The sequence below is a fragment of the Phodopus roborovskii genome, unplaced genomic scaffold (genome assembly GCF_943737965.1).
Source record: "Phodopus roborovskii unplaced genomic scaffold, PHOROB, whole genome shotgun sequence".
Taxonomy (NCBI): domain Eukaryota; kingdom Metazoa; phylum Chordata; class Mammalia; order Rodentia; family Cricetidae; genus Phodopus; species Phodopus roborovskii.
The window spans coordinates 773,800-793,261 of NW_026125804.1; the positions used below are offsets into that span (position 1 = coordinate 773,800).

At 43.0% G+C, this 19,462-nt stretch overlaps 1 protein-coding gene across 7 annotated transcripts in view; it reads left to right on the plus strand.

The window, feature by feature from the left end:
* The first annotated feature begins 5,600 nt into the window (after positions 1-5,600).
* Positions 5,601-19,462, plus strand: part of Kdm5c (lysine demethylase 5C) — a 37,171-nt gene continuing 23,309 nt past the window's right edge. For 4 of the 7 annotated variants that reach the window (XM_051178699.1, XM_051178701.1, XM_051178705.1 and 1 more), the window contains exons 1-8: positions 5,602-6,088; positions 9,766-9,843; positions 12,147-12,269; positions 12,552-12,722; positions 14,135-14,269; positions 17,336-17,459; positions 17,558-17,739; positions 19,150-19,308. In XM_051178699.1, the coding sequence (XP_051034656.1) occupies positions 5,939-6,088; positions 9,766-9,843; positions 12,147-12,269; positions 12,552-12,722; positions 14,135-14,269; positions 17,336-17,459; positions 17,558-17,739; positions 19,150-19,308 (1,122 nt within the window). In that variant the 5' untranslated portion in view covers positions 5,602-5,938. Of the gene's footprint in view, positions 6,089-9,765; positions 9,844-12,146; positions 12,270-12,551; positions 12,723-14,134; positions 14,270-17,335; positions 17,460-17,557; positions 17,740-19,149; positions 19,309-19,462 lie in introns of all 7 variants that reach the window. The other 3 variants (XM_051178700.1, XM_051178702.1, XM_051178703.1) reach the window with 2 other exon arrangements.

The window sequence follows — 19,462 nt, forward strand, 5'->3', positions numbered from 1 at the left end:
CTCCAAATCAGGTTCAGCCACTTGTCTTCAGTAAGCAAATTAAAAGAGCCAAGTTAAAAGTGGAAAGCAGAATGAAGAAGAGATTTATTCAATGTGACCATATTGGAAGACAAACAAAGAGGTCTAGAGAAACCCCCAAGTCTGTCTTCAGGGTCCTGAAGGTAGGTCGAAGTTTTAAATAGAGGGCCAAGGATAGACAAATGGGAGTAGTGCAGGTCAAGATGTGGTCCAAACCACCCTTCTTTGTCTGGGCTTCAGTCTCATCCTGTAAGATGCTTATAACTAGGTAAAATCTCTGTGCTGGAGACAAATTCTCCTTCCTGGGGAAGGCATGAGATTCCTAGGGAAATTTCCCTTTCTTTGGAGCCCATTGTTTCAGTAGTCTGGTAGACTGAGAGACACAACTGCCTCTTTAAAAATTCAGGCTGGAGAGATGGCTCGGAGATTAAGAACATTTCCTGTCATTGCAAAGGACTGGCGATGGCTCAGAGATTAAGAGTATTTCCTGCCCCAGAGGTGGTGTTACCCACCTTTAATGCCAGCACACGGGAAGCAGAGGCAGGCACGTCTCTGTGAGTTGAGGTCAGCCTGGTCTACAGAGTGAGTTCCAGGACAGCCAGGACTGTTACACAGAGAAACCATGTCTCAAAAAAAAAAAAAAAAAAAAACATATTTTCAATTATGTATTATGTGTGTATCCATATGCAAGTGAGTGTGTTGGGTCCCCCAGAGTCTCAGAGTTATAGATAGTTGTGAGCCACCATTTGGGTGCTGGGAATCAAACTCCAGTCCTTTGCAAGAATAGGAAATGTTTTGTTTTGTTTTGTTTTGTTTTCTTCCTGGTAAAGCATGCTGGGAGGCCATCCAAAGAAGATAGATAGCAGGAGCAGCAGCTAGAGCCATGGAAGCATTTGGTGCCTTCCCATGGATTGGACCTGAGTGTTTGAAGAGCCCAGATATGGAGTCCACACAGCATGTTTTGGTTTCTTCCTTGGTGAACTAAGCTAGGCTCTCCTTGTCCTCTCCCCATTTTTTTTTCTATCTTCAGCTAGAGGTTGGCTGTATCTTGGCAATGGTTAGTCTTTAGCACTCAGATATGGACACATACTTCTTTAGCAATTCACCTAACCCCTCAGAGCCTGGTTTTTGACCTCTAGAATGGAGTCAAAAGTCTTTCAGGACAGTTGTTAACTGATGCATGTGAAATACCTACCTCCTGCCAAACTTACAGTCAGCTGTTCTCAGTCATTTTCAGAAATCAGTGCAAAAGTTTCGAGTTCTTCACAGGCTGTCCTAGCCAAGATCTCTGAAGTCTCCCCCTCCTCCCTCCCTCTCTCTCTCCCTCTCCTCTCTCTCTCTCTCTCTCTCTCTCTCTCTCTCTCTCTCTCTCACACACACACACACACACACAGTTAATTGATGAATGAAATTTTTTAATTTTTAAAATTTATTCTTATTTTATGTGCATTGGTGTTTTGCCTGCATGTAACTCTGTTTAAGGGTGTTGGATCCTGGAGTTACAGACGGTTTTAAGGTGCCATGTGGGTGCTGGGAATTGAACTCAGGTCTTCTGAAAGAGCAGTTAGTGCTCTTAACCACTGAGCCATCTCTCCAGCCTGATGAATGGAATTTTTAAAATTAAAAAATAAATTCAGAATTCCAAAGTAGTAGTAGTACAGAATAAACATTCTCATTCCACAAGGATGGAATGAAAATATAGAAGGGAGGGCCAGGACCAAAGCAAGGCTGAAGACCCAGTCAGATGAACCAAACATTCTGTAGCTTCATGTCTGGTGTATAGGTCATGTGGTATCATGATGTAACGTTCAAAGGGTCTGGAAAGCCCTGCCCCTGTGGCCCTTCTATTGTAGCCCCTTCCTTGGGCTGGCCTTGTTGGCTGACTGAAGCTTTTCTCAGCAGATGCTCCAATTTCCCTAGCACCACTAGTTTCCTGGGATTTTGCAACTTCCATAGACTTTTCAACTTCACCCTCACAGCTTTGCCTGTTGCCCTCTCAAGGACTGCATGTTAGGGGTCCTGGCATCTCTTGAAATTTGGGTAGAAACCAGATGCAATGGCACCTAACACAGCACTTGTGCGAGGTATAGCAGGAAGATTAGGAGTTCAAGGGCAACCTGAGTTACATAGCAAGTTTGAGATACACTTAACACCCTGTCTTAGAAAGCCCCAAACTAAACCAAGCCCAAACTCATCATTACACTATGCGGGACAGCATCTTGTTACATAGCTCAGGTTCACCTCAAGCTCAAAATCCTCCTTATTTAGCCTTCTAAGTGCCAGGATTAGTGACAGAGCCACTTTAAAAAAAATATTTTATGTGCATTTGTGTAAAGGTGTCAGATCCCTGGAACTGGAGGTCTAGACAGTTGTGAGCTGCCATGTGAGTGCTGAAAATTGAACTCCTGCCCCCTGGAAGAGCAGCCAGTGCTTTTAACCACTGAGTCATCTCTCCGCGTTTTTTTTTTTTTTTTAATCACATGAATCCTTAAATAAAAAAATTTAGTACAATTATTTATCTTTCCAAATGTGTGTGTACCACATTGAGCTGCATGTGTTGAGGTCAGAGGACAACTTGTGGGAGTTGGTTCTTTCCTTCCATCATGTGAGCCCTGGCAGAATCAAACTGAGGTTGCCAGGTTTAATGGGAATTGCTTTTACCGAGCCATCTCTCTGGCCCTGAATTTTTTTTAAACATATTTATTTATTTATTATTTGTGTGTAGGCATGTTTGTGCCACACTCTGTATGTAGAGCTCAAAGGATAGAAGTCAGTTCTGTCCTTCTACCACGTGAGCCCTGGGGATCAAAATCAAGTCCTTAGGCTTGGCAGGAAATGCTATGACACCATCTCACCTGCCTTGAACCTTTTTTTTAAAAGTTTTTTTTTTTTTTTACATGTATGAGTATTTTGCCTGAATGTATGTATGTGCACTGTGTGCATGCCTGGTGCATTCCAAAGCTAGAAGAGGGCACCAGATCCCCCTGGAATTGTGGAGTTGGGGATGATTGTGAACTGCCATGTGGGTGTTGAAACCAGAACCCAGATCTCCGCAAGAACAGCAAGTGTTCTCAACTGCTGAGCCATCTCTCCAACCCCCACCCAGCCTTGAATCTTAATATTACCTTAAATACTTATCTAAGCAGGGCAAATGTTAGGAAAAACGTTTGACCAGAAATCTGCAACTTCTGCAACACTGGCAAGTTGTTAAATCTTTCTAGAACATGATTCCTCTTCCACAGAACAGAAACTTGACTTACATCTTTCCCAAGGCTGTTGCCAGATGTGTTGGCTCATGTCTGTAATCCCAATGAGGTAGGAGGATCTTTCTGAGTTTGAGGCCAGCCTGGTTTGTGTAGTGAGTTCCAGGCCAGCTAGGGCTACATAGTCAGAACCAGTCTCAAAAACAAAACAAAACCCCCAAACAACAAATAAAAAATAGGAAAATGTTAGCTTGGCATAAGGAATATTCTTTTGTTTTGAGACAGGCCCTTGAAGCTCAGGCTGGACTGGAACTTGTTATGTAGTTCAGGTTGGCTTGAAAAGTCAGTTCTTCTGCCTTGATTTAGGATTGTAGGCAGGAGCCACCACACTCCAACAACAGTGTGAACTGCAGTGAGCTTTACTTTGTAACTGCATGGTGACTCTACAAAACAAACAAACAAAACAACAACTACCAAATAACTGAGGGGCTACCATGTACCAGGTACTATAGGACAATTCTACAAGGCAGGCATTTTCATCCTCATTTCACTTTCAGCTAGGACTAGGCAATAGCTGACTTAGAGAAATGAGAAGGCAGGTCTGTTCAACTGCAGGGTGTGACCTTCTCGCTGTGTACCCTCCTTCTGCTAGAACAGGCTAAGCTCATTCCTGAAGTAGAATCACTTAGTTTGTCTCTGTATGTGATTGTGAACAGTTAACTTGAGGAGGAATAACACTCTTCCTCCACTTCAAACACATTCAAGCCATGGTAGATGCTTTATAGTCTACAAGAAATGTTTGCAAAGAGTTTACATTATTTTCAGTCAATATAAGCTGTCTGTTATAAAATGCATTCATTTTTCTCTTGTTTACTCAAAATTTATTGCTTGCTATGCAAGGTACTGAGTGTCCCTTAGATTAATTAAGTCTGATTGGAGAAGACAAATTTAATTGGCAGGTGCACAGGTACTCAAGAAGTGGACACACACCTGATGGAATAATTTAGATGAACCCCAAGTACAGAAATATGTCAACCCCCCAAGTCCTTTTGTGTGTGTGTTGCTATGGGTTGGATTCAGGGCTTGCTAGACAAATGTTTACCAGAGCTACATCTCCAGCTCTGAAGTACTGGTTTGATAGTTGCCACTGATGAACCTATGGAGAAACAGCTTAAGGAACCTGCATACAGTAAATGTACATGTAGTAGGTACAAAAATGCATATTACAACAGCTATCCACAATAATTACAAGATATGTATATATATATATGTATGTATATATATATATATGTATGTAAATGTTTGAAAAGCAGTACACTACAGGCTCACAAATTTGCAAACAGGTGTTTTACACAGAAGTCACTGGTGAAATGCACTGTTGCTTAAACATTTCAATAGTTAAAATATAAAAATGGGTCGGGGAGATGGTTCAGTGGTTAAGAGCACTTGTTATTCTTTCAGAGGATCTGCATTCCGTTTCCAGCACCCACATGGTGGTTCTCAGTCATCCATAACTCCAATTCCAGGCACACTTGTGGTGCATATACATGGAATAAACAAAAATGTAAACATCCAGGTTATTTTTTTTGGTAGCAGTGGTTGCCACAAAAGTATACACACACTCAGTGTTTATGCAGTTACAATACATACAGAAAAGCTGAAAGCATTCATTAAAATGCTGATGGCCAATGATGCTGGGTAAACAATATATTTTTACTCTAAGTGGGACTAAAGCGTCTAAAAATCCACATTCTCTAGGGAGTGGGGAAGTTTCTTGCTTTCCTTTAAAAATAAAATAAAACAACAACAAAAACCCCAGAGGAGTAAGTCTGGTTAGTCTTCCCCCAGCTGCAGGAACACAGTGTGGGGGGGGGGTAAGCGGGAGGGGGTGGAGATTCCTCGAAATCGCCGCCTTCCCTGGTTCACACAGAAAAGACCTGGGAGAAGAAGCAAAGGACATTGGGGAGGAGCTGAAAACCTGCTTGGGATCTAGGGTGTGTGCGTGCGCGTGCGCGAGTGTGTGAGAGCGCGCACGGGCGCGCACCAGCTCGGGCCCACTACCTAGGGACACTAGCTCCTCTTCCGGTTTGTTTAGAGAGTGCGCATGCGCATCACTGGCCTTTAAACGTGCACCGTTGGTCCATCCGGTAAAAGGATCCGGCAAACAAATTACAAACTTGTTCTTCCGCCAGTGATATGAACTATTTCCTCTCAGTCTTGTAAATACTTTTAACTAACCACCACCAAGTAAGGGGCATATACCACCCGATTTATCTTATTAACTACGGAATGAAGGCTTCCTAGGGTTTATTCTTACTCAAAGTAAACAAAACTCGGAGAGACTCCTCGCGGAAGGATCTGGTTTGTTGTGGTGAGGTGCAGAGGTGGGGGGGAGGAGACGCTGACAAACCAAGATGGCGGTGGCGGCGATGAAACCTGCCGCGACTGGGACTTAACTGTAGTAGCGAAGGCTGCAATAGTTGGGAGGCAGCGGTAGGGTGTGGAAGAAACGGAGCAGAATTAAGGTCCGGTAATAGAAGCCTCAGCCTGAGACTTTTAGAGCACGGCACCCGCCCCCCAGGCCGTTGACGGGCGGTGGCCGTCCTGCTTAGGGCCTAGACTCCGAGAAGTGCCTCGGTTCCAGACAGCGGCGGCGCCATGAGTCCTTAAGGGCGGTCTGAGCCCTCCCGATCTCTGGCCCAGCCCTCGGGCCCACCATGGAGCTGGGGTCCGACGATTTCCTACCGCCGCCGGAGTGCCCGGTGTTCGAGCCTAGCTGGGCCGAGTTCCGAGACCCTCTTGGCTACATCGCGAAAATCAGACCCATCGCCGAGAAGTCCGGCATTTGCAAGATCCGTCCACCTGCGGTAAGGCCGGGAGCTGATGGTCGCTAGCGGCGAGCTTGTGGGTGGATCCGGGTAGCCGGTGGTGAAGGCGCGGGCGGAGGGCAGCAGGTGTGGGACGATGGATTGGCTGGGATCTTGGGGATGCCTCGTGAATCGGAGAAAGGGCGCTGGGGTCTGGGGTTCTTTCGTTGTGTGGCATGCAAGTGATCTTCGGGTTTGAGCCCACTCCCCTCTGCTCATGAGAATTGTTCTTGGTACAATACGCAGATGCTTAGTGGGCTGGGGAAGAGTTTAAGGAAGGCCGGAAGAATACATCTCTTAATTACTTTGTTTCAGCTATATCAAGGCTGTTATACAAAGTAACGACTATTGTTTTCTTTAAGGCAGACTGTGGTGTACTGTGTGCTGTAGTAGAAAAGTTACATCTTTAAAGGGAGACAGACATGAATTTAAAACTATTTAGAAGGTTAGCGTGTGTATGACCTTGGGCATGTAAGGTAATCTCTGAGCCTGTGAATTGGGTGCTGGGAGTAATTAGATTAACCTAGGTAACATAGTACACTCTGCTAAGTGGCAATTACTGTGACTCTGAAGGTGCTTGATGTGGTCTTTGGTTTGCTCTTATGTGTGTTGACTCATATTTACTCACACCCTGTTAGGCCACTTCATCTATGATAATATCCTGACTGATGGATCAGTCAGGAAATCATTCTCACAGTGGGTTCTCTTTTTGGCTTCTCAGATGAGTTTGGGAAATTGTTCCGTTTTTTAGTCATAACTTTCCTGCCCATGGTCTCCACAGACGTCCTATAGAGAAATCTAGACCAGTTCACGTGGTATGCCCGTTTCCGAAGATTTCTACTTTACCTCTGGCCCAGAATGTAGGTGATCCTATAAGATAAGCCTTTCTTTGGTTCTCAGAAACAGGGTGGAGCGATCGATGGAAGTCTCCCTTGGATCTCACATGTTAGCAAAAAGGACCTTATCTTTGGTACTAGTCCTGACTAGACCAGAAGTTTCCCAAAGGCTAGGAGAGGCTACTGCCTCTCTGACACTGGAGGAGAAATGATGATCAATGTTTAGTGACCACATGGGATTCGGTAGGCTGGATTGAGATTGCCTGCAACCATGTATTTGTGAGGAGGTGATTCAGGATCCCGAGGAGAGCGCCACAGTGCTCCTTATCCAACTTACTGTTTTTGGTGCCCTTCCATGGACTCATTTTAGATGGATCCTTTAGGCCCTAGAGTCTAGAAAGTGTTGGGTAAGCTAATTTTAATTTCTTTGTTGTTGGAGCTTAGCCACAGGTGTCTGAAGATGCTTTTCTGTGGTAGTAACAGGCCAGGAGGTCAGCAGAAAGGTCAGACTCCTGGATTGCCTAAAGGAACATTCCTTGAAGTAGTCAGGAGAGGCGTATCTGACATGGAGATAATTGAAGTCTGAATTTCCTTTTTTCTCCCTTGGGCTTTTGGGAAGGTTGGCCATATATATCTAGGTACTATTAGGGGGACCAGGATGGGAAGGAATGACAGGTTCATGGTGTGTGTGACCACAGGGGACTGTCCCTATGGTAGGCTTCTTTTCCCTGCTCCAATAGCATGCTTCTTTCCAGCCCAAGAGAACTGTTTTTATTGTTTTTGATGATTTTGTGTGCCCAACCCCCCCCCCCCCCTCCAAACCACCTTTAGGCCCTAAAGCATCTGGCTTTCTTCTGTTTGGAACTTGAATTTCTCACCCAAGTAATGTTTGGGCCCAGGATGCAAACCTGTGTGTGACTAGGTATTGGAGTTTGTTTTAGAGGGGTGGTTTGGGGTTTGAATTTTCAGAGCATATGACTGCTACACTTGGCATAGATGGATGGGCAATGTGGGAGCATCACAACTTCTTGAATTAGATAGCCATCCTGTTTGTCACCATATTCTAAATGCCATTATTCTGAGCATTGTACTGGTATGGGACTGTAGATGAGAGGTTTACTGGACCTTCCCCATCTGTTGTACCTATAGCTCCTGCTTTAGGATTTCATTTCTGCATTCTGCTGTCAGATGCTTGGTTGAACAGGAAAAAGGGGTGCTGGAGTTTTGGGTTTGAGCACCTTTATGTCTGGGTTATCTGCTGATTGGGAGTGTTGTAGTCTGGTGGAAGGTAAGAAGGTATGGGGAGCTCCACTGGGCTTAAAAGCCATACCATTTTAGCCTAATTTGTTTTTTCTTTCCTGCTTTACTTGACCTTGAGGTGCTTTCTATTTACTACTGTGGATTGGGGAAGAACATGTGTACTTGCAAATATGAATCCTCGGGCTCCTTTTCTAAGAGAGAGAGAGAGAAAGAGAGAGAGAGAGAGAGAGAACATGTATGCAAAAGAGCTCAAAAGCCTTCTCTTTTCCCATTCCTTTACCTTCTTTTCATATGTATGTACCTGTGTATGAATGCTGGTAGCTTGGTGTGCAAAGAACCAGTGATCTCTGTTGCTAAGTAGCATGTAATTTCTTCCCTGTGTCTTACTTCCCTCATGAAGACATTGATCTAGGTTATTATAGGGTTTTTTTTTTTTTTTGTTTATTTGTTTTGTTTTTCTGTGTAGCCTTGGCTGTCTTGGAACTAGCTCTGTAGACCAGGCTGGCCTCGAACTCACAGAAGTTCATCTGCCTCTGCTTCCCATGTGCTGGGATTGAAGGTGTGCACCACCAACACCTAGCATTCTAGGGTCTTTTTTTTTTTTTTTTTTTTTTTTTTTTAACTACTTCCCATACAACAGAGTTCCAGGGAAAAGAGGACTGTCTGGGGAACTATTCATGAGGCTATTGGGAAGGGGAATCTTCATAGGTAGGACAGAGAAAGCTCCAACTTGGCATGGTAAAGCTTTCCTTGCTTTCATTAATTTTTCTTGGCTTCCCCTCTGTAAATCCTTGCATTCTTTGCCACAACTGTTGGGCTTCCCACTCCCAGACTTCCTTCCCTGCCAAGTATATGTGAGAGGACCCACAGGAAGCCTTTCAGACCTGGTGAGTGAGTAAGAGATGCAGATTCATGTTCCTTGGTCTTCCCTGCAGTATCTTCTGTGAGTCTTTGAGTCAGAGAACAGATATTGACAGCCTTAACTGTTAATCCCTGCCAGAAGCAGAGTTGAGCTATCCTGCATGAGTATTCACTAGTGGGATCAGACTTAGAGATCAAATGTCCTGTGAGGAAACCAGGGCCAGAATTCATGTGCCCACCTTACAGATAAGATAACAGATTCAGAAAGAGAAGAAGGTCTCATAGCTAGTAACTAATAGCGATACAACATGAACCCAGTTCTTTTGACTATAGGTCCTTTGTGGTTTGCCAGGAGCCTGGACTATGTGTCTTGCCTAGAGAAGGGTGATGATGTGGGGATATGGATGGAGGGTTTGTGGTTAACTTATTTGAGTTTTTTATACTTCTCAAAATCCTAGCACTTTACTGTTGAGAAAAACATAGAAGTATACCAGGGCATGTACATGAGGCCTTGCATATGGTCCTGAGGGCCTCTTATGAACTGTTAGAAGTCCTGGGGTAAGTTGGGAATGGGTCCATTTGGATGTTTGCCAGGTTGATAGTATAAGGTGTCTAGAAGTTTTAGGAAGTATTAGTGGAACACTGAGCTGCTTTAGGTGCCCTCTGACCTTGCATTAAAGTGGGATAACGCAAGTTCCTTTCCCCTTTCTATTCTCCTAGGATTGGCAGCCACCCTTTGCTGTGGAAGTGGACAACTTCAGATTTACTCCTCGAATCCAGAGGTTGAATGAGCTGGAGGTGAGTTTGGTGGCTGGTGGTGGGGTTTGGAGAGAGTTAAGTGTGCCCAGGACATAAAAGAAGCTTTGAAACTCGAGGTGTAAGGGTAAGGACAAATCACTTTTTTTTTTAATTTGGCTTTTCAATACAAGGTTTCTCTGTGTAGCCCTGGATGTCCTCGAACTCACTATGTAGACCAGGCTGGTCTTGAATTCAGAGAAATTCACCTGCTTCTGTGTCATGTTCTTTTCCCACAAAACTTTTCTACTTAGGAATTTTCCCTGTCAATGCCTACCCACCTGGGTCAACAAAATGTAGCTGTATGTGGCTGGCTGAAATCTCTTCCTTCCTTGACCAGCTCAGTGGGGCCTCATATATCTAATTTATCCATTGCTTTGTGCTTCCTACCTTCCTTCTTCGATACTTGGTAGAGTGGATGGTGGGGTTGAAGAACAAAATCAACACAAGAACTGGTCTGGTTAGAGGCTAGAATGGTTAGAGACATGGACAGGGGTCAGGCAGGTAGACTTTTCCCTCTCCCTTTTCTTCTGAACAGGAAGTCTGGGCCCCTAGAACAGGTATTATTTTTCACTGGAGCTTGAGAATGCTCTGGGATGATGAGAGTGGGTGTCCTGAAGCTGGAACTTTAGGTAAAGTCCTGGAATTTTTCATAGAAGATACAAGTTAGGTGCATGTTCCTTTCCTACTCCTCCCCCATTAATATGTATCATTGAACCTTTTAAAATATTCTAGGGGAGTATTGGGATACCAATAACCTAAATTTTCTTGTTTTTGAGACCAGAATTCTTCATCATTGACAGTATTGACAATTTGGATCAGGTTTATTTATTCATTTATTTATTTTAGTTATGGGGTAGTTGTGTATGGGTGAATGTGGAGCACAAAATTATTCCCTATTAAGAACTACTGCTCTAGCTGGGCATTGATGGTGCATGTCTTTGATCCCGGCACTTGGGAGGCAGAGGCAGGCAGATCTCTGTGAGTTCGAGGCCAGCCTGGTCTACAGAGCTAGTCCCAGGACAGGCTCCAAAGCTCTAAAGCAATACAGAGAAACCCTGTCTCAAAACAAAACAAAACAAACAACAAAAAAAAAACACTACTGCTCTAAACTCAGTCTAGATATTATTCCAGTCAGAATTAGAGTAATTGTTGTAATATGAGTTCCTTGGAGAAATAAATCTGACCAAGTCTGTGGCTGGTACATCTGTGGCCAGGTATTACCTAGCACTGAACAAAGGCCGGTCTTCTAGAGAGTTCATGCTAATTAATGAGGGGAAGGAGGAGCAGGGATGAAGCCAAATTTGGAAAAGTAAGGGTTCATATAGAAGGTGTTCTTAGCCCCTTAAGGATTCTCACTGCCAAGGAACTTTAGTTCATTTCTTACCGTTGTTAGACCTTACTTCTTTTCTACCTAGGACTCAAAGAACTGACTAGAAAAGTGCATCTGTCTCAAATGATGATGTTACAGACTTAGGACCTTTGGGAACCTTTGGGCCAGAGAGATTTTAGGCAAGCTTAGGAAGCTTTGTTTCTAGGATCTTTCATCCATAACAGGTCTTGAATTAGTCAGGTAATGTTTATGCCATCTTAATTCTTCAGGCCATTCTCATAATTCAGCTACTACAAAACAATTTTTGTGGTACAAAAGGAGATGAATGTACTCTTTTGGAGCCCTATGTAGAACCTAGCTATAATTCTGAAATTTCCAGAGGGCTTTCACTACTCTTAATTAAGCCTGTGTCTCTGGGGTAAGTGGACCATTTTAGTTTTCTAAGACAGTGTCTTGTGTAACCCAGGCAGGTCTCAAATCTGCTATGTAATGGAGGCCAGACTTGATCTCATCTTCCTGCCTCTACCTTTCAAGTGCTGGGATTACAGGAGTGATCTACCACACCTAGCAATTATTTTCTAATAAAAGCATATGGGGATGCAGTGAGTAGTGCTCATTTGCTTAAATCCAGCAAATCAGTAGTAGCAGAAAGAAAGCTAAGCTTAGAGCTATTTGATATTTAGAGCTATTTGATATTTAGTTCTTAGTACTTGTTATGTGACTTCTGGCCCCATTTCTTCATCTGTACAAGAGATAATAATACACAAACAACCATGTCAGGGGAGTGAGAGAGAATATGTATAAAGACTATTATGACCTTCTGCAAGATGAGAGAACAGGGGTGCCACACGCTGTCTAGAGTCCAGAGCTTATTTCACTGGAAGTCAGAAGGTGGGACACTGTGGAGTAGGGGCATGGGTGGGATGGGTGGTGGTAGGAGGTGGCCAGTGTCTTTGAATCATTTCTTTTTTAGGCCCAGACAAGGGTGAAACTGAACTATTTGGACCAGATTGCCAAATTCTGGGAGATCCAGGGCTCATCTCTAAAGATTCCCAATGTAGAGCGGCGGATCTTGGACCTCTATAGCCTCAGCAAAGTAAGAACAGGTTTTTTTCAAATATTCCCCAATCCTACCTCAGTAAACCTGTGCTATTCTAGGACCCCTTTTGGTTTGGATATTTTGTCTCTGAGCTATAATGGAAGGGGTAGACTGGTAGCACACCAACATGCTTTCCCACCTCTTGCAGCAGTTTGAGATTGGGAGAAGAGCTCTTAATGAAGTGAGAGCCTGCAGTTGTCTTCCTTACCCTTTCTGTAGGCTTGCTTCTGCATGTTCACACACCTAGTGCAATATGTCCCTTCTTGATCTTCCTTTCAGATTGTGGTGGAAGAAGGTGGTTATGAAACTATCTGCAAGGACCGTCGATGGGCCCGTGTGGCCCAACGCCTCAACTACCCACCTGGAAAAAACATAGGTTCCCTGCTACGCTCTCACTATGAACGCATTGTTTATCCCTATGAAATGTACCAGTCTGGAGCCAACCTTGTGGTAAGGATGCCAGACTGTGGTGGAGTAACAAAGTCTTTATTCCCAGGCACATATTGACACACTTTTTTGTTTGATTTAAAAGACTATTATTTATATTTGGCATGGGGTCTTGATATGTGGCAGGCTAGCCTAGAATTTACCATGTAGCTATTACACTTCCACTTACGATGTACCTCAGACTGAATTTAAAACTCCTTTTTGGTGACTACTAATAAGTAGGATAGTTCAACTGCCATGCCCTTGTTGTCTTAGATTCTTTTTTATTTTCTTTTGAAACAGGGTCCTTTTATAGCCTGAGCTGGTCTCAAACTTTGTAGGCAAGAACAAGTTTGAACTCTTGATCTTCCTGCTTCCACTGAGATTACAGGCATAACCCACCATGCTGAGTTTAAGCAGTACTGGGGATCAAACTCTGGCTTTGTCCCCACATCCCTACCTTGAACGTTATAAATTACATTTATGATGTGTGTCTGCATGCATGTAGAGGTCAGAGGATAATTTTCAGTACTTCATTCTCTTCTACCATGTGATTCCTTGGGATTGAACTAAGGTTCTCAGGCTTGACAGCAGGTACCCACTGAACCATCTCGCTGGTCTCTTGGCCTTGAACTCTTAATTGACTTTTTCTCAAGTGCTAAGATTACCAGTGTGTACCACCACAAGCTACTACTCTTAACTTTTCTTTTTTAAGATTTAGTTTTTATTTGTACACTGTTGTTTTGCTTGCATGCCAAAAGAGGGCATCAGATCTCATTATTGTTGTCTATGAGCCACCATGTCATTGCTGGGAATTGAACTCAGGACTTCTGAAAGATCACCCAGTACCTCTCTGAGCCACCTTTCCAGCTCCAGCCATCTCTCCAGACCCCATACTACTACTTTTAGTAGGACTGGTTCCATGGGCTACATACTGGGAAACTAGACATTACCCTTTCCTAGTGATTCTTTTTTGTTTTTGTTTTTTTATAGTGTCTATTGTCAAGGTCCTATATCTAGTTAGTTATCTTTAAGAACCCCTGAATTCAGTCCGAACTAAAAAAGACGAAAAAGTCTTATCAATTGCAGGAAGATGTCTCATTAGGTTAAGGTGCTTGCTTCCAAGCCTGGTGACCTCAGTTCCACCTGGAATGCATGCTCTGACCCTCACATAGTCACTGTGGCGTGAATGCCACACACATAACATAGATACACATAAACAAGTAAATGTTAAAAAGAAAAGGAGAAGGAATTCCCAAAGTATGTAAGGTGTTAGTGATAAAGACCTGTTGAACTGGGGGCTATTGGTGTTGGTCAGGGATATAGGCCACAGGGGTATAGGCCACAACTTTGGCTATTGTATGAAGGTGAAAGGAAGGTCTTATGTTGAGGGTTGAAATTCCATGTCCTGATCATTACTCTTTACTTATCCCTAGCAGTGTAACACACGTCCATTTGATAATGAGGAGAAAGACAAGGAATATAAACCCCACAGCATCCCCCTCCGACAGTCTGTGCAGCCCTCTAAGTTCAACAGTTATGGACGACGGGCAAAAAGATTACAGCCTGATGTGAGTACTTTTCTTCTTGCCACTTATGGGGCTTTGGGGTAGAAAGCATGCCGCTTGCTGACTGAAGCTGTACACTATTACACTTTTCTTTTGTGCTCTTAACCATTAGCATGCTTCTCTCTGGCTTCATTATCGATCATTTCACTACCCCAGTTGAGTTGGAGATCTGTTTGTACTATATATATATATATATATATATATATATATATATATTTATATATATATTTATTTATTTATATTTTAAGATTTATTTATTTATTATATATACAGGGTTCTGTCTGCTTATATCCCTGCAGACCAGAAGAGGGCACCAGATCTCATTACAGATGGTTGTGAGCCACCATGTGGTTGCTGGGAATTGAACTCAGGATCTCTGGAAGAGCAGCCAGTGCTCTTAAACTCTGAGACATCTCTCCAGCTCTGTACTATACTTTTTATGCCTGCCCTGTGTACCTGATTTGTTCCTTTCTTCTGCTCATAAAGTAGAAGTCATCTTTTTTGTTTGTTTAATAGTTATTATATATAGGGTATTCTGCCTGCAGGCCAGAAGAGGGCACCAGATCTCATTACAGATAGTTGTGAGCCACCATGTAGTTGCTGGGAATTGAAATTAGGACCTGTGGAAGAGCAGCCGGTGCTCTTAATCACTGAGCCATCTCTCTAGCCCAGAAGTCATAAGTCAACTTATTTCTATACTCTACCTTCAGTCAGAGAAGATTATATACCATACCTTTTTCTTTTTTTTTTTTGGCATGGGACAACAGAAAACAATATATACACTATGTGCTCATTGAGGGATATTAATTTAGCAGGCCATATTAATGTCAAATGGTGTTTTCTTTTTTTTGGTGGGGGTGAGACAGGGTTTCACCTTGTGGCTTTGACTGGCCCAGAACTTGTTATGTAGACCAGGAGGTCCTCAAACTCTCAGAGATCTACGTGCCTCTGCCTTCCAAGTGCTGGGTTAAAGGCATGTACCTGCTATACCCAGCAATAATGTTACTCCTTATTTACTCATTTCCTCACTCATTTATTTATTTAGATTTTTAAAAATATTTTTAATTGAAATTGACTTAATTGCATCATTTTTTCCTTCCCCTTCCTCCATCTCCTTCTAGTTATCCTTCTTTAAAGCCTGTCCCCTCTCAAATTGATAGCCTCTTTTTCTTTGATTATATTTTTGTGAATATACATGCATATACACAACAAATATACATATAAATATATGATTTCAAAACTGATCACTTGGCATTGGGCGACCAAATAAAGGGGCTTATCTCTGGGAGAAGCTAATTCTTCTAGCAATCAGTATTTGCCTGTAGTTCTTTGTCTAGGGATGGGACACCATGAAATTTCTCACCCCTTCCATGTTAACATGTCCATTGATATTGTCATTGTTCTGGTCTTGCTTATTTAGTCTTTTCTGTTTTGTTTTTTTGACACAGAGTTTCTCTGTAGCCCAGGGTGTCATGGAGCTCACTCTGTAGACCAGGCTGGCTTTGAACTCAGAGATCCTCCTGTCTCTGCCTCCCAAGTGCTGGGATTAAAGGCATGTACCACCACGCCTGGCTTTTGCAGCCATTTTTAGGAGAGACTTTTTGCAGCAGACTTCTTGGTGGTCTGGCTCTTAGAATCTTTCCATCCCTCTTTGAGCCATAGATGCAAGAGCTGTGGTACAGATTTATCCACTGGAGTCAGGCTCCCCACAATCCATTGATCTCTCTTCATTGTGTCTAGTTGTGGTTTTCTGTGATGGTTTCCATTTGCTGTAAAGAGAGGCTTACTGGATAAGGGATGAGTAGCTTCTTTGAATTACTACACTTATTTGGAAAAGGTGGTCGAGTACCACTCTACTTCTTAAAATATGTTATCCCCAAGTTATAAGATAGAAGTTAATATTTTTATTTTATAGTTGGCAAAACTGGGATTCTGCCTTTAATTTCTTTTCAGTTTTCAGTTTTCTTATAAAGTCTTTAAATTTTTTTTTCTCTTTTTATAGTTTTAAAACATTTTATGTGCATGGATGTTTACCTGCATGTATGTGTATTCACCATATGTGTACCTGGTCTTCATGGGTTTTAGAAGAGGGTGTTGGATCCCCTGGCACTAGAGTTACAGGTGATTGTGAACTGCCATATGGGTGCTGGGAATTGAACCTGAGTCTCTGGAAGAGTAGCCAGTGTTCTTAACCACTGAGCCATCTCTTCAGCCCCTAGATTTCTTTTTAAATTATGTATATGCACATATATTTCTGTGGACAAGTATGAGTTTGAGTTCAATTGCCACAGAGGCCAGAGGGAAGAGTCTGATTCTTGGGAGCTGGAGTTACAGGTGATTAATTGTGAGCTGCCTGCATGGGTGCTCTTAATCATTCAACCATCTCTCTAGCTTCTAAAATTTTTATATTTATTTCTTTGAAAATTTCATGTATGTGTACAGTGTATCTTGATCATACACACCTCTTGGTCTCCTCCAGGATACTTTCATCACATCTCCCAACTTCATGTCTTCCTTTTATACTTTTTAATTAATTAATTAATGGTTTTAAAAATCCACCAAGTTCAAACTTGTGTTGACACGAGGGACCTACCAGTCACCTCTCTACTTTCCCTGGCAGCTGTCAACTACTAATAGCTCCTTGGCTGGATATAGGACCTCATGAATCCCCAAATGTTTTTCATTCTTGTTATTAGATTTGGTGTGTTTCTGTGTGTATGTATGTATTTGTACATGTGCATATCTGTGTATTTCTGCTTTGGCAAACGTGCTAGAGGACAGTTTACTGGAGTTCTACCACCTGGGCCCCAGAGATTTAGCGCTTGGGTTGTCAAACTTGATGGCAAGCAAGCAACTTAACCTGCTGACTCATCTTTCTGAACCATTAAGAAAAGACTTAGGGCTCATTCCTAGTAAAAAGAAACTCTGGCCCATCTGTGCATGAGTTCTTGCCACAAACATAGTGGTATGTGTGTGTGTATATAGACATATAGATAATAGTCTGAGCTTTCAGGGTTGGGCAACCTGCTCCAGATTGTAGTCTTGACTCATTTCCTGTTTTCTTTGTAGCCGGAACCCACAGAGGAAGATATTGAGAAAAATCCAGAACTGAAGAAGTTACAGATATATGGGGCAGGCCCCAAAATGATGGGGCTGGGCCTTATGGCTAAGGATAAGACTCTGAGAAAAAAAGGTAAGGCCTAAGATACTGGGGATGGCTTCATATGGAGGCAGGAGGCAGGACTGTAAATGTCTCAGATTTAAATTTGGAATCACTTTTCTCTCCTACAGATAAAGAAGGCCTTGAGTGCCCCCCCACTGTGGTAGTAAAGGAGGAATTAGGTGGGGATGTGAAGATGGAATCAGCCTCGCCCAAGACCTTCCTAGAAGGCAAGGAGGAACTGAGTCACAGCCCTGAGCCCTGCACCAAGATGACCATGAGGCTGCGAAGGAACCACAACAATGCCCAGTTTGTAAGGACCCAGCCCTGACTTCCTAGAGCTCTGCTTCTCATTCCTTCAGTGAGCATTTCTCCAGCATGGCACTGGACTGACTAGGTTGCATTAAGTAGGAAAGTGGATCTAGAGAGCCCTGCCTGCAGGTAGCTTCTTAATCGGGGAAAATAAGGCCAGCTAATTTGGAACAAAGAACAAGAATGAGTAAACAACTGCTGTCCACATAAAGTGCTAGAAGAGTCCAGAGAAGACTCATGTTGTCCAGTGTTTGGGGATAAAGGCTTCAATCCTCATTATCTTCATTATCATGCATGGTCCAATTCCTGCTGGTCTCTAACCTCATTGTCTAGCACTGCCTACCTTCTCTGCTATAGCTATTCTGAACTACCTTTCTTTCTTTCTTTCTTTCTTCAAGAGACAAGCTTTTATTTCTTTTGTAATCCTGTATTCCTTGCACATACGGTTTCTTCTGCCTCAAAGAATTTCTCTTTATGCTCTGCTCCAGTTGCCAAGCACAAGCTTCCCTTTACGTTTCAGTTAGCTTCAAATGTCCCCATCAGGGGGACTGGAGAGATGGCTTAGAGGTTAAGAGCACTGGCTGCCCTTTTAGGGGTCCCAAGTTCAATTCCCAGCAGCCACATGGTGGCTCACAACCATTTGTAGTGAGATCTGGTGCCCTCTTCTGGCAAGTAGGCATATATGTAGACAGAATACTGTTTACATAATAATCTTAAAAAAAAAAAAAAAGGTCTCCTTCCTGGAAGTCCTCCCTCATCTCTTAGTATTTTGAGTGCTGCTTCCTTTCTCTAGGTTCCTACAGTATTTCTTATTGGCTGCTATGGCAGTTTTCTATTTTTATGAGCACTCTAGAGTACTGTGCCCTTTGAAGGCAGATGCCAGATCTTCTTCATCTCTGTGCCATGGGATGCAATGTTCCTTATTATTAAAGTGGGAAGATTGAAGACTAGTAAAACTGATCTTGCTGGGCGTTGGTGATGCACACCTTGAGTCCCAGCACTCAGGGGCAGGCAGATCTCTCTAAGTTCAAGGTCAGCCTTTTCTACAGAGTTAGTTTCAGGACAGCCAAAGATACACAAAGAGGTCCTGTCTTAAAAAACAATAAATGAAAGAAGAAAAAAAAAAAAAAAAGAAAAAGAAAAGAAAGAAATCCTATCTTGAAAAATAAAGAGAAAAGGAAAAAGATTGCTCTCATGTCTACTTGCCTTAGGGAGCTAGTACATGCATGCAGCTGAACCCCAGGTCTTGAATGATTAGCTTATATGGAGCCATGAACAACCAAGCCAGCAAACACCTCTGGTTTCCAATGGAGAACTCTTTGGAATCTGGAATAGGATATTGTCTGGGAAGGGCCTGGTGTTTAATGACTTCCTAGGGCTTATATGATAACCCTTTGCTTCTCTCTGGCAGATTGAGTCATATGTGTGCCGAATGTGTTCCCGAGGAGATGAAGATGACAAACTTTTGCTGTGTGATGGTTGTGATGACAATTATCACATCTTTTGCCTGCTCCCTCCTTTGCCTGAGATCCCAAAAGGTGTCTGGAGGTGTCCAAAGTGTGTCATGGCGGTAAGGCCTCCTCAGTCCCAGTCCACATGGGATATCTTGCTTTCCTTTGTATAGTCTAAGGGGAGCCTCCCACCTAAGCTGTAGTATTATGTTTTGGGACTTCAGAGTAAGTCTAGGCTTTGCAGAGCCTTATTGAAAGAAGAAGAGAAAATGT